A 15,307-nucleotide genomic window follows, 5' to 3' on the forward strand; every position below is an offset into this window, starting at 1 on the left:
AGAGCAATGTGGGAAAGCTTCAGGCAGCCACTTGAAAAATATTACTGTAGAATCCCAATGCTGATAGCTCAGAATCTTTATTTGGTTTGGGTGTGTTAAACTCTTGTGGACCTTTGTGCAAATCTTGTAACTTTCCTTGCGGCAACTTTTCTTTGGCTATTTACCAGGGTCAGAGAAAGGCTGATCCTTGAAAGGCAGATGGAACAAAAAAGTCCAACAGGATTTGACTAAATGAAGCCTTTGATTAGTTATCACTAACAGCACGATGCAACCCACGAAGGACTATTAACTCATTGTTTCTAAACTTGACTTGTTTTTGTACTTGGCTGGAGCCCTCATACCTCTGGCCAACAGCAGGGTTTCTGCATGTGCTCCAGCCTCCCTGAAGACCTCACAGTGAGCCAGAAACTCTCGAGATCCAAGAAAGGTCTTTAGGAACAGGAGAAAGGGCATGGGTACAGCCAAAGGGGGAGGCAGCCTACACTGTGCACACACATACAGCTAACATGTGTGTTAGCTGTTCCTCTTGCAGCTGGAAGCCCTTCTTTAGCCTCCGGAACTAATTTTCCAGCCCCAATCCTTGCTGTGATGCTGACGTCCGGGTTGATTACAAGAGAGTAAATGAAAGCTTTTCCTCTCCTCCAACACATCCTTCTGTGACTTGAAACATGTGACAAGGCTGTTACCTCCAGCAGATGCTTTCTGGATGAATCAGCATTTCTAAAAGGCAGAGGCCCCGGGGATGCGCCAACATCAACAGAATCAGCAAGGATTAAGGGGAGAGTGGGGAGACGGTATGATGGATGCAACCTTCTGCAGGGGGTCAGTTGCGCCATCTCCAAAGTTGGCAGCCCTAGAATCTTGTTCGGAATAAAGGGTGAAAGGGCCCGAACTATCTCCACAGGGCCTTGAGCAGACCCCACTGGGTCAAGGACTGGGGTCTTCTTTGGGCAATCAATATATCACAGTTGGATGCAAGTACATATCTGAGGATAGTCTTTTGGCAAAAACATCCCAGTCTCACACGAGTTACACTCCTTTTCAAATGCATAGCCTCTTGGAATACCAATCGATTGTTTCCTGTTGCCACATTAAAGTATTCCTGCTTCAGAAGTGCTCTGGCCCGCTCCTCTGCTCCTCTCTTAGGCTACCACAAACCGAGTTATGACCCAAGGTGAGGGCTTTGAAGTTATGGGACTCGGTCCTAACAGGATTGAGATTTAACTACAGGATCTAACTGATGTTTCCTTACTGGGTTCCATTTTCTGTCAGCCTCTAGAACTGGGTCATGTTCCCTTGTACAAGTTTTATCCTTCCTTTCTACAAGTTTTATCTGGCAAAAAAAAAAAAAAAAAAGGCCTTTTCCCCCTTGGGACTCAGATGTCCCTTGTCAAGATACGGAAGCTGATGTTTGCTATGGCTTCCTTCACTCTTCCCTGTTTGACTTGTATTCTCCAAGCCTCTTTTTCCTTTTCTTCCTTTTTCTCCAGTGTCCTCAAGGATCTCATCCACTGCAGTGACTTCCGCTTTCACCTCCATGCAGGCGTTTCAAATCTATACCCCTCTCCTCCTCTCTCCTACTGAATTTCAAATTATCTTAGCACTAGACAGTCCCCACGTTGTTGGTTCCCCCCATACTGCAATCTTCACATGTTCTAAACTAAACTTATTTTCACCCCACACTCGCTCCTCACCTGTATCATTCTGAGTTCAACCAGAGAAGCAGATATAAATTGCGTAAGTCCAATATGAATTTGTTACAGGGAATCGCTCTTCTGCAGTTGTGGGCGCTTACTAAGCAGTCTCTCTATGGCTGTTGTCTCTGAGTCTAATGCTGGAGCTTGAAGTTCATGGAGCAGGCAGTAGGGAAGGAGGATGTAACGTGGAGTGGGGGAGATCAAAGGTAGGTTAGAACCAACAAGCACAAGCTAGAGCCCCATGAGGAAGAACTGGAACTCATGTTCTTATTGCCTCTGACCTTGGCTGTGAGGATCTCCAGCGGGGGCCCTTCATCACACAGCAAAACACATACACCTGGCCTCGGAGTTGAAGAAGCCGAAGGAGGATCAGGGGAGGGTAGAGCAGTTGCAAGCCCAGCTGCTGCTTCACACCAACGAGGTAAGTCAGCAAATCGGCAACATGTGTGAGCTACAAAATGGCCACTGCTTCTCTTCCAGCCTCCAAATCTCCTGAGAATCTCCCCTAACTGGAAACAAGAGAGTGAATTCTGGGAAATGTAGCTCAGCCTAGCCACGTTGACGCATCACGAAGCCATTAAAATCCACCCCTAGTCAACTTGGCATCCATACACATCTCCTTAAAGTATACTTAATATCTGAATCAAGACAATGCCAAAGCTCTCCTTCTGCCTAGCGTTATACAACTATTCCACATACGACCAAAAAATGCTAACCCTTTCCCCAGAAGAGAATACAAAGGTCCTTTTTTTGTCCTTGGTGATGTTCATTCTTTTCCTTTGATATCTTTGAGATATAAAATATTATTAATATATGTCACATTAGATGATAAGGAGATGAGAAAAGAAAGAAAACAAAAATATCTAGTTAATATATATATATATACAAACATATCTGTATTAAAATTAGGAAGAAATATAACTTGCAGTCTCTCTGCGAGGGTCAAATGGTCACAGCTGATATTTATAACTACCTTCCCATAGTCTACCATTTTGTATTGGTTTTTGCTGTCAACAAGCACCTCAGCTGCTGGTCATGGTTCTTTGTTTGGTGAAGTGTGGCAAACTTTCATTCTTGAGGGTTCTGGGATATTAGCAGGCCTGCCTGAATTGGGTTGTTGTAATTTTCTGTTGATGTCTATCATAGGACATGGGAGTATTAAGAGGGACTCTTAAGGATTTCCTGCTTTCCAGAAAAGCAGGAAATGGAGGTACCCATTGTGTGGCAGTAGCAACACAATTTCTTCCTGATAATCACCTCTCAGGATTCATCACCCTAGTCAGACAGGAACCCCCTTCTCTGCCTGTTCATTCAGTGGCACAAGGCACCCAGAGTGTCTGGGCAGCAATCCTAACTCCCATTTCAGTAGAATCATTGTTGGGTGCCTTGGTGGAAGCATTCCTCTCTTTGGAACTCAGACCTCTAGACCAGCAGAGCCTATGTATCACAGGGATGGGAAATAACATTTTGCTAATAAATCACTAGAGGTAATAGCGAACGGTGCCACTCCCATTTCCACGGCTATGCTCAGGGATCTATGAATATTGGCTATGGGATCAACAGCATCATGTATTGGATGGCAACTCAAAGCATATACAGCATCCAGGATGACCTTGCCCAGCCCTGCAAGGTGTTGCCACTTAGCTGTGCGTTAACCCTGTCTTCAAAAGGCCTCTCCACTTCAATCAAGCTGCTTCAGGATGATGGGGAACGTGGTAAGACCAGTGAATTCCATGAGTCTGAGCCCATTGCCTCACTTCATTTGCTGTGAAGTGAGTTCCTTGATTGGAAGCAGTGCTGTGTGAAATACCATGATGGTGGGTAAGGTATTCCATAAGACCACAGATGAGAATTTGGGCAGAAGCATGTGGACAGAGAAGGAAAATCCATATCCAATATGTCTATTCAAGTAACCAGGTAGACTACTCATAATCCTGCCTACTGGGAGGATTCCCCCTCACTGCTGTTCTTTAGGGCTGTGAGAGAGTAGGGCGGTAGTGCTGCCACACTCCACTTTAAGGCAGTACCTACATGCCAGGCAGAACTATCTGAGGTTTTTCTTCCTCTATCAACTGGCCATTGGGAACGCTCCATCAGGCCAGAGATGGGGGCTGGAACACAGAAGGTAATGTAGCAGAAGTAGGGGCCATAAGTATATGGGCCACTTCCTAATGCAACTTATGCCTTCCAGGCCTGCACGAGCCTGATTACATATGTATCACTTCCATTTGATGGTGGAGTGCTGCCATGAATACCCAACTGTATGGCTTGGCTAGTTGGACAACACTAGTTCAAGGTGAGTGGCTCAGGCTACATGGTAACTTGGTGGTCCACAGTTAAGCATTTCATCTCTAGGAAGGCCCAGTAACAAAAAGCCAAAAGTTGATTCTGAAAAGGGTCGTAGTTATCCACCAAGGATGGCAGGGATTTGCTGCAAAGTTTTAAGGGTCGGATCTTGCTTCACCTAGAGGGGCTTGCCAAAGACTTCAAACTGCGCACCAGTAGATCTCCTGGGTCACGTGGCCCAAGTGACAGAGCAGCTTACAAAGTGGCCCAGACATATGACAGGGTCTTCTCTTGTTCTGAGCCCCACTCAAAACTAGCATTTCTTAGGTCACATTCATACAATGTCTAACCAAAGAGGAAAATAAGAGGAATTCTTTCAACCGGGCTTTGTTTTAAAAGTCTCTGAGCGAACCTGCTGTATTTAAAAAAAAAAATTGTCGCTGAGCGAGCCTCTGATTGGCCAGCCTGAGACCTGTACTTACCCCTCTAATTACAGTGGCCTGGGGCTCAAGTTCTACTGACTCAGCCTGATTGATGGATCCACACCTATGACGGAGATTTGGAGTATCTGTGGTCGGCAGATCCCTCCAAAACCATATGAGCAGTTCCTCAAATGATGTTTTTCTGGAAATTCGTCACCAAGCCCTTCTCAGAGGTGAGATAAGGCTCTGGTGAAGTCGAGTAACCCTTTTCTCTGGAGAAGTCTCTGAGCATATTTCAGGAGGATTCCTCTTCCCCTCTCCCTGCCAGAGCAGGAGGGGGCTTTCTTGGACCTTCACCATGAAAACCTGGTAGGGTTCTTGGAGTTAAAGCCTACAGCAGTGTGAGAGTCTCTGCTATGACTTCAGCCCCCAGGAGTTTCTCACTCTCCCTATTAGTCCGCACTCAGCCCTCAGCAATCTTTCTAAATTGCCATTTCAGTGTTCCTACCAATGTATGGCTCCCGCACGTCTTCTGCTCCAGGTAAGCAGATCTCAGCTGTGACTGTCTGGATATGCCTGTCTTTCCAGATAGTGATTTGCCCTGAAAACTCAGTTCCTTGTTGAGTCTGAGAAAAGTCATGGATTTTTCTGTTTGCCCAGCTTTATCTTGTTGTCAGGACAGGAATGATCACTTCCAAGCCTGGCCACTGAAACTGAAAGGCATTAATTTCATTTTTGAATCTCTGCATTCTTACATTTCTCAATTCTCTGTATGACCCCCTATTGCTACTTTATAAAAGCATTCTTCTTGAATCTTTTACTGAATACACCAAAGAGATATTTTCTAAAACTGCTTTCCCTTTTCTGTAGCTGATTATTTTCACAAACAAGGTGTTTTTCCTTTGAATCTTTAGAGTCAAAGCATTCCCTTTCCCTTAATGCTGCAGAACTTTTTCATCCCTTAGAGCTTGTGTTGTTTCATTCTGAATATTTATTCTAGAAAGGGAAGAAATCTCTTTAAGCCAGGGGATTGTAAACAGATACCATTCTTGGACTGCCATTAGCTTTTTTCATCTTGATCTTGAGCACTCTTACCTTAACCCTCTCGGATCTAGATTTTTAACAGATACCAGAGCAAAAGTACCAGCCCAATTCACCCTACCCTTCTGGCATTCATTTAGCATGATTCCAGTAGACTGAGGTCAGATCTCCTTGTCCTTTGAGTCTTGAGTTATCGGAAACCTGGAGAGTTTAGTGTGGTCTGTAGTTTGTATAAGCACAGGATGGAAAAGACTAAATCCACTATAACTGTGCTCCTCAAAGTGCAGTCCCTACACCCGTGCTCCTCTCTGACTTGTTCCCATTTTATTTTTCTAGTGAGTCATGTTTATTGATTTTAGAAAAGCCTTGATCAAAAATGGATTGGGAATTTTAAAAAAAAATTATTTTATTGAAGTATAGCTGATTTACAACGTTGTGTTAATTTCAGTTGTACAACAAAGTGATTCAGTTATACATAAATATATATATACATTCTTTCTCATATTCTTTTCCATCATGGTTTATCACTGGATATTGAATATAGTTCCCTGTGCTATACAGTAGGACCTTGTTGTTTATCCATCCTATATATAATAGTTTGCATCTGCTAATCCCAGGCTCGGACTGGGAAATTTTGAAAAACAGTCCTTCGCCACAGATAGCTTGAGAAGCACTGTCTTAGGTCGCATCACTCCTGAGTGTCTCCTCAACTTTTATTCTACTGCCAACCATTTCCCAAGGTACAGTGAGCCACCAATGTTCCCCTTAAACTTCCGGTCCTTTACGCTGGAGGGATGTGGGAAGAGAAGAACTGGTTTGCGAGGGTGGGGGGATGAAGAGGTGTGGGAAGATGGTAGAGGCACATGGAGGGAAGGGCCTTGACTGACGTGCTCAGGAAATCTCTCGCCTGCAGTAGGTAGGGGGCTGCCAGGTTCTCCTTCAATGGCTTCTTGGAGTCTACAAGTTCAAGGAAGAAAGTGGAGGGGCGGGGAATCCTGGGACTCCTTTTCCTTCCTTCTCCACTGTGGGTCATTCTGCTCTGAGTCAGGGGCAAAGGCTGTGCTGTTTAATCCAGCCTCCTCCACACTGTACACGGTGGAAAGACACATGCCCCCCACACACCCGTGCCAGACCTTGAGGGCTGTGTTCCCTTCTCACCTTTGGCGCTTTGCCCAGCGCTTGGAATGCTTCAGAGGACAGAACAGGCACTGTCAGCAGCCCCCTGAGGTGCCTGGGAAGTCTGTCGTAGCCTGTAGGCAACTAAGTATGGTAGGTACTACTGAGAAGCCACGTTTCCCGTACTCTGCATCTGTGTAGTTGGATTTTGAGATCTAATGTAGGGCATCGTATTTATCCTTATTACCTTTTAATGTTCAGAGTCAATACAGCATTCCTGCCTATAGAGATGCTTGAAACCTATTTCTTGCCTATCTTTGTGTCTCATGCCAACAGCATCTTTTCCCAATTCATTAGTAGTTAGGACCAGCAGGACAGGAAGAGATCAGAGCTCTGTGGCCCTCCCTGAGTGGCTTCTCTTCCTGTTTCCATCCACTCATTACCCCATCTTCTGGGTTCAGCTGTTTGATAGATTACGAATCTACTTAACCATCCTGTTGTCTACCAAGATATTGTGGGATGGATGGATAATCTCTTCTAAGCTTCCCTCTGCCCTCATCCCTTCTACCAGAGAGGCCTGGTAATAATAATTATTATAATAAATAAAAATAATAGTTATTATAACTATTATTATAATTATTATTATAAATCTGATTGGAATTTGCTCTAAAGTAGCAAAGAAAGCAACTCCTAACATCGAATGTGGTGTTGCTTGTAATTCAGCCAGATTCAGGGGCTAGGAGAGAGCCAGGTGTTCCTTGTCAGCCCAATAATAGAATGTGTGCCGCGTTTTGTGAGCAAAGCTTGCTTCAGAGGTGATATAGGAAAGGAAAGCCACTGGACAGACCAACCCGGACCTAGAATTTGGGGTGCCCATTAACCGGGTGCCCATTAACAGACCAACCCGGACCTAGAATTTGGGGTGCCCACTCATGGGCCTACAGCAGTGGTCTTCGACTGGGGCCAATTTTTCTGCCAGAGGACATCCGGCAGCTTCTGGAGACATGTTTTGGTTGTTAACAAGTGAGTAAAATGAGGGCTTGCTACTTGCTCTCTGGGGCATAGAGGCCAGGAATGCAGCTAAATATCCTTCAGCGCACAGAGCAGCCACCCTCCCCAACCACGAATCCAGCCCCGAATGTCAATAGTGCCTGGGTTGAGGAACACTGGCCTAGAATTTATCCCGTTGTAAAACCTGCACCACTGAGCATGGGGGCACAACACTAATCCATCTGTTCAAACGCCAGGCCACATCCCTAAAGATTCTAGTTTCATTGGTCTGGGGTCGAGTCCAGATAGGGTATTTCTCTAAGGCTCCCCCAGGATACTCTTGTGTGTGCACAGGATTGAGAACCACTCCCTGGAGAGTCTGGTGTGATGGAGGCCACAGAAGAGCCTGACCTCCCTCATTGTCCTGTGATTAGAGGGTTATTGAGGGGTTGTTGGATCCTTGAAGAGGTAGCAGTAATGGAGAAACCCGCAGGAGATGGAGCGAAGCTCCCCAGGCACTGGAGGGGATAAGATGGTAGTTCAAGGCAGAGGTTTTTGTGAGAATTGGGAAAAGAGCACACCATCTAGATTTTAAAAAAAAATCGAAAACCTCTGGATGGATGTTCCCAGGGCCCTTAGCCTAGCTAACAGACCAGACTGCTGAGGCGAGGAGAAAGCTGCCCTTCCACAACGAACATGGCCTCTGCCAAGGCACAGGCTTCTTGTGACCCCAGAGGCAGCTGGATTTTGGCACCCACTTGCCCCTTCGGGGCCATCGTGCAGTGCCCATACTACATGACCAAATGCAGCCGCCCTAGTTGGAATCTGCCTTAGCTAAGATCTCCTTCGGTCAGGAAAGGGGCGAGGTCCTGCCTTAGGGGTTTACCAAAAAAAAAAAAATTGAGAAAGCCTCGAAGAAGAAACCTGATCCGTCCTGCAGGCACCTAGAAACCCTATCCTGACGCCAGGCCACAGGGTGGAGGCTCCAGGCTGATCGTGGTGTCCTAGGAGTGATTGCGAACAATCCAGGAAATGGGGAAATCTGGTTGCAGTAAACTACACCAGCTGGATTCCCGAGGCTGTGGGTGGGGCGGGGAACTTTCTGGGCCTTGTGCTCGCCCATCAGCCGACCCTAGAAAGAGTACTTCAAGCCCCATCCCAAACTGCAGTGCAGCCGGCACGAACTCTTGATTCATTCCCTTGCAAAAGAGAAACCAAAAAGCCGTAGCAAGGACGTTGGCGCTGGCAGAGCCACACACCTAAGTTCAAATCCCTGCTCTGCCCGTAACCATGAACCTGGGCAAGTTTCTAAGCGTCGTTCCTTCTTGGATAGGATGGGCATAATGACGCCGAACTTGGGGCGTGGTCCGAAGGGTCAAACCCGCGAACTTGGCGATAATAACCTGCCGCGGTGGGCCATTCTTGGACTCCCTCGGTTATCCCTTCTCTTTCCGTGTGACTCACGTAGCTTTCTGCACAGATGACCTTGTGGTAGGGGCCCCGGATCTGGGAGGTGTTTGGGCCACCAGTGTGTGTATTCGTGGTGAAAGGGCGCGCAATTGGGGAACAAAAAGATATTTTAGGATAATCTGGTTTGCTAGGGCACGCCCCTGGCGCGCTCAGGCCCCCAGAGCGGGTGCGGGAGTGTCAGCCCCGCTTCCAGAAGAAGCGCTGGCACAAAAAGAGGGGGGTGGGTCGGAGCCCCAGCCGCGCCAGCGCTCCGGGGAGGCGGAGGAAGGAGGGCCGGCCCCGGGCGGGCGGGCGGGAGGGAGACAGGCGAGAGGAGGAGTTTTCCAGCTTGGCCTCCGCGAGCCGCGCGCAGCCCCTCGGTCGGGTTGGTCTCTCCCGCCCCCGGGAAGCGCGCCGCGCAGCCGAGCCGAGCGCAGCGCCGGGCGCGCCATGGGGAGCCCCGCACTCCGGCCCGCGCTCCTGCTGCTGCTGCCGCTGCTGCTGCTGCTGCTGCTGCTTCGAGTCCCGCCGAGCCGCGGCTTCCCAGGTAGGGTAGGCGGGCCAGCCTCCCCAGTTGGGCGCCGGGACCCTCGGCTCGGTCCGGAGGGTGGTGCGGGGCGCCCTTTGTTTGCGCGGACTTCGTCTTTCGCCGCCCGGGGGAGCGGGGGACGCGGAACGGGGCTCGCGTCTGGGCACGAGGAGGGGAGAGCCGACTGTCATCCCGTCGCCGGGCGCCGTGAGCTGGAGGACCCTCTGCGCCTGGGGTTCCAGGGGGACCAATCAAACCCCCGTTGGCGCTGGAGGCGACCAGGAGAAGTTTGGCCGCGGGTTACTTTCTCACCCCGCCGGAGTTTTGCCTCTCACACAGTTGCCTGCGGCCAGGGACCAGGTGGCTGGCAGCTCATCCTGGAAGGAGCCCCTACCCCCTCCAACTCGAGGCCCCAGGCCACCCCTTGGGGCTGCAGGGCACGAGCCACAGTAAAAGACTCTCGTGGAAGGCCCGGGCGGAGCCTCTCCCGCATCCCCCAACCCCCCCTGCTGGGGATTCCGAGAAAGTCTGCACCTCCGGGAGAGAGGTGCCAGCTGAGAGCGGTGACATGTGGCAGGCGCTTGGTTAGCCCCAGGGAAAGAGGACTACACACGCGGGCTCTGCTAGACAGGGGGTGTGGCTTCTTGTTGCTGGGGGGCGTGGTCTGTAGCATCTAAGGGGACCCTGGTACTTATTAGAACTCTTCTGGTGTGGACAAAACCTTCTTTGGAGATGCCCTTTAAAAAGGTCCAGCTGACTCCCTCATCCAAGAGTCTTAAGATAGCAAAGAGCTTCGGGGGAGCTGGGGAACATGGATGCACCCCTGTCGCCCCGGAGAGGAAATCCATGGACACATTTTAGTTTAGTGTTAATGGGAAAGTGGGCGACGTGGCTGGCAAATATCTGGCTTTACTTTCAACACTGTGGGTGGTTTAAGTCTGGGGTCTGAGAAACGAACCTACCGAGTTCTGGGTGAAGGATGGAGGGGGGAGGGTTCCCAGATGGCATGCTTGGGAGATGTAGGGATGGCTGCTGGAAATTCCTTGCACATCCCCTTATGAATGAATGAATCAAACGTGTAAAGTGAGGAACATTTGCGTTTTGAACTGTTGTAAGTGTTAAGCTTTTTGGTAGGAACTGATTCAGGGCAAAGTGGAAAGGAGACTTTATCCTCTGTGCCAGGCAAGGGCCAGCCCCCTGTTCCCCGGGCAGGTTAGTGCCCCCACCCCCCAAGCAGGAGTCGGGTTAATATGAAGGTAGAGGGGAGGGGCAAGCCAGTACTGGACAGGGTGCAGGGGGAGAAGTTGAGAAGCTAGAAGCAGCCTTTCCTGCTGAACTGGGAGGCGTCTCTAAGCCGCCTGTACATCTGTCTGGCAGAGCCTTCCTCAGTCAAGGGCCTCTTCTCTCTTTCCATTTGACCTTCCTCCCTTCCCTCACCCTGCCCTCTGCTCTCCTTCCCTCAGCTTCTACCCTTATACAGCGTAGCTTGCTGCCAGGACCCAGCCACCCACAGAATCGTGGGTTTCCAGCTTGGGCGCTCACTACTTTTGGGAACTGGCCCTGGCTGGCCCAGCTCCCTCTGGCGCCAGCCTGCAGGCTTCCCCCAAGTTGGCACATCCCAATGAGGTCTTTCAGGAAATGTGCTCTGCTGGGGCTGTTGATTCCAACGGAGGGTATTTCAGTCCAAGCCAGAGGTTTTGGAAGGCTGGGGAGGGGAGACTCTCTAGGCCTGTGGGTCCTGAGGCGAATCATGTCAGCTGAGTTCACCCTAAGTGCTGGGTGACAGAGAGATTTTGAAGATCATTTCAGAGGCAGTCTCTCAGCAAGTGGACATTGTGTCTCTGGTAAGAGGCCTGGAATCAGGAACCTCTGAAAGAGGGAGATGGGGATCTAGGGCCCCATCGGCATCTCCCCTCCCCCACTTATATAAACATCTGAGATTTAATAGCAAATCTGTCAGAGAGAGAGTAAATCATTCCCATTCCCACTTCTAGAAGGTCTCTGGAGTTCTTCCATCTTTGAATCTGATGCAGCTTTTCTGGCTCTCTGATTTATTCTTTGCGGCCTAGCAAAGACGCAGTGTCTATAAAAACCCACATGAAATGTATGGAAAATTCATAGCAAAGTTGTCTGTGTTGGATTGCGTTTGTATGCCTATAAGATAGTATTCTTACTCTGTTCTTTGGTTTTGCTTTTATTGAGGTATAATTGACATATAACACATTAGTTTCCCGTGTATAACATAGTGATTCGATATTTGTATGCACTGCACAATGGTGACCACAGTAAGTCTAGTTGCTATTGATCACTGTACGTAGTTACAAAATTCTTTTTTCTTGGGATGACTTTTAAGATCTACTCTCAATACAGTATTATTAACGATAGTTACTATGCTGTACATTACATCCCATGACTTATTTATTTTAAAGCTGGAAGTTTGTACATTTTGATCCCCTTCACCCATTTCACCCACTCCCCACTCCCCCTCCCCTCTGGCAGCCACCAGTCTGTTCTCTGTATCTATGAGCTTAGGTTTTGCTTGTTTGTTTCATTTTTTAGATTCCACAATATATTAAGTGAGATCATACGGTATTTGTCTTTCTCTGACTTATTTCACTTAGCATAATGCCCTCTAGGTCCATCCATGTTGTCACAAATGGCAACGTTCCATTCTTTTTTTTTATGGCTGGATAATATTCCATTGTATGTGTATATACCACATCTTCTTTATCCATTCATTGGTTCATGGACACTTAGACTGTTTCCGTAACTGGGCTCTCGTGAATAATGTTGCAGTAAACATGGGGATGCAGATACCTCTTTGAGATCCTGTTTTCATTTCTTTTGGATAAATACCTAGAGGAGGGATTGCTGGATCATATGGTAGCTGTATTTTTAGTTTTTTGAGGAACCTCCATACTGTTTTCCATAGTGGCTGCACCAATTTACATTCCCACCGACAGTGCACAAGGGTTGCCTTTTTTCCGCATTCTTGCCAACACTTGCTGTTTCTTGTCTTTCGGATAATAGCCATTCTAACAGGTGTGAGGCGCTGCCTCATTGTGGTTTTGCTTTGCATTTCCGTTTTATTATGTTCTTAAATGAACTCTTTTTATTTTATTTATTTTTGGCTGCCTTGGGTCTTCATTGCTGCGCGCGGGCTTTCTCTAGTTGCGGCGAGCAGGGGCTACTCTTCGTTGCAGTGTGCGGATTTCTCATTGCAGTGGCTTCTCTTGTTGTGGAGCACAGGCTCTAGGCGTGCAGGCTTCAGTACTTGTGGCACGTGGGCTCAGTAGTTGTGGCTCGCGGGCTGTAGAGTGCAGGCTCAGTAGTTGTGGCACACGGGCTTAGTTGCTCCGCGGCATGTAGGATCTTCCCGGACCAGGACTTGAACCTGTGTCCCCTGCATTGGCAGGCGGATTCTTAACCACTGCACCACCAGGGAAGCCCTGAACTCTTGAAGCCTCATTTACATCTGAGATTTTGGAGGTTCACTGCACCTCCTTCTGCAAGCAAGGCTGAAGATGGAGGATGAACGCTATGGCCAACTAAGAAAGGCTCCATGAATCTGATGCCTGGGGAAAACTGGTAAAGTAGTGTGGTTTCACCAGCCGGGAAAACCGAGTGGGGTTGGCTAAAAGCCAAACCAGAGCACACCAGCCAAAGCAGTCTTTTAAAATGCCACATTTGGAGATAAGTATTAGGAACTGAACACCTGGCTCAGGATATACAATTAAAGTCACATTAGGAGCAGGTTAGGCTAGATATTTCTATTTGGGTTTAAAACATGTAATCAGCTGACAAAATTCCTCTGCATTAAAAAGGAAAATGCTGGGGAGAGCAGGGCATTTTCAACTGGCATTTTCTTATTGATAACACTTTCAGTACGGTATCCTGCTATTACTGTTTCTCATTTCCCAGATTTGTGAGCTGAAAGAGACACCAGAAACCATCGCTAAAGCACCGTCTTCAGACCTTCCTCACACTGTAGTTGAAATATTGCCCTTTTCTTTTCGGTGATTTCTATAACATTCTCACTTTTAGTCTCTCTTATAGCAACTCATTCTACTTTTTATGGCCAGATACTGTTCTTTTAAGTACAGCTTTACTTCAGTACTGTTTTTTTTAACATTTTATTTCTAATTTTTAAAATTGAGGCAACGTTAGTACTGTTTTGATCGCATTGCTCTACTCAAAAACATAGAGCAGGACTTCCCTGGTGGCGCAGTGGTTAAGAATCTGCCTGCCAATGCAGGGGACACAGGGTTCGAGCCCCGGTCTGGGAAGATCCCACATGCCGCGGAGCAGCTAAGCCCGTGCACCACAGCTACTGAGCCTGCGCTCTAGAGCCCACGAGCCACAACTACTGAGCCTGCGTGCCACAACTACTGAAGCCCGCGCGCCTAGAGCCCATGCTCCGCAACAAGAGAAGCCACGGCAGTGAGAAGCCCACACACCACAACGAAGAGTAGCCCCTGCTCGCCGCAACTAGAGAAAGCCCGTGCGCAGCAACGAACACCCAACACAGCCAAAAATAAAATAAATAAATAAATTTATAAAAAAAAAACAGGGCAGCTGGCCACAGCCTAATTTTCCAGTCCTTCTCTCCTGGCTTCCTAAAATCTGGCTAAAGTAGACTACCTGTTTTTATGGACCTGGAGTCCCATTTTCCCTCTTTTTGGTGATTACTGCTTTCTGCACCTGGAATGCTTCCCCACAGCCACATGTGTGTCTAAATTCTGCCCATTGTCCAGCGACACCCCCCAGTTCGATGAAACTTTTACTTGATCCTTTGATTGGGAAGCTTCTGCCTTCCTTTAAACACCCACGGTGTTTCATATCTCTCGTGTGATATTTATCATACATGCCATACCTTACAATGAGCTATGCATTCCTTTACGCTTGTAGATTCTGAGCTCATGAAGGAAGGGCACTGCTCTGTCTTACCCCTCTGTATTTCCCACGGTGCCTAGCCAAGACCCTGGAGCCAAGTGGATATTTGTACTTATCGAGTTAATAGTTCCTGCAATTCGGGTGACAGACCATTGGCCGGAGGAGCTGAGAGAAACACGCATGCAGGTAAACAGGGCTTGTGCCACCATGAACCTACATACACAGGGACGATGCCTTGCTGGCTGTAGAGGTTTGCTTTTAAATCCGTGAACACCCTCCCTTTGAGCAATAACCTTCTCCGCTGGGGTTTGTAAGATGAGAGACACTGCAGCCACAAGCCGGAGTTTGCATTTATTATTTTTGTTGGCCGCTTTGCTAGAGCCCCTTCCAAAGGGGTTGAATGGTTTCCTTAGTCAACGCAAATATGTGTGCTACATCAATTCCCCTTTCAGAGAATGCAACTCAAATGGGTAATTGAAAGTGAAGATCGAGTTTCACGAGAAGAAGGTTGACTTGCCAGGTTGTAACGTAGTCTGAAATTCTAGCAGCCAAATTATGATCAATACCCAGGTTAAGGATTCATTTCCAAATAGCAGTGTGAATAATCGCCTTGCCTGGGTTCCAGTTCATAAGGAATTTCTCAAGCCAGCCCTTCAGTTCTTTTTTTTTTTTTAACTTTTATCGGAGTATGGTTGATTTACAATGTTGTATTAGTCCTCAGTTCTTGATTGTGTGATTTCTTGACTGTCGGCTTTTATTGGCCATTGCTTATGGCGTCTTTTAAGCCTGGATCTTTCTCTTGGATATATGAATTCTGCCTGCTCTCTTGGAACCTTGGCTCTATCCAGAGACTTTCTTTTTAAAGTGGACATGGAAGGATGGAG

The 15,307-nt window shown here is 47.9% G+C and overlaps 1 protein-coding gene across 3 annotated transcripts in view; it reads left to right on the forward strand.

Moving 5' to 3' along the window:
- The first annotated feature begins 9,400 nt into the window (after positions 1-9,400).
- SRPX (sushi repeat containing protein X-linked) overlaps positions 9,401-15,307 on the forward strand; it is a 99,123-nt gene continuing 93,216 nt past the window's right edge. For all 3 annotated transcript variants that reach the window (XM_060137061.1, XM_060137063.1, XM_060137062.1), the window contains exon 1: positions 9,401-9,548. In XM_060137061.1, the coding sequence (XP_059993044.1) occupies positions 9,452-9,548 (97 nt within the window). In that variant the 5' untranslated portion in view covers positions 9,401-9,451. The remainder of the gene's footprint in view (positions 9,549-15,307) is intronic.

The sequence above is a fragment of the Lagenorhynchus albirostris genome, chromosome X (assembly GCF_949774975.1).
Source record: "Lagenorhynchus albirostris chromosome X, mLagAlb1.1, whole genome shotgun sequence".
NCBI lineage: Eukaryota > Metazoa > Chordata > Mammalia > Artiodactyla > Delphinidae > Lagenorhynchus > Lagenorhynchus albirostris.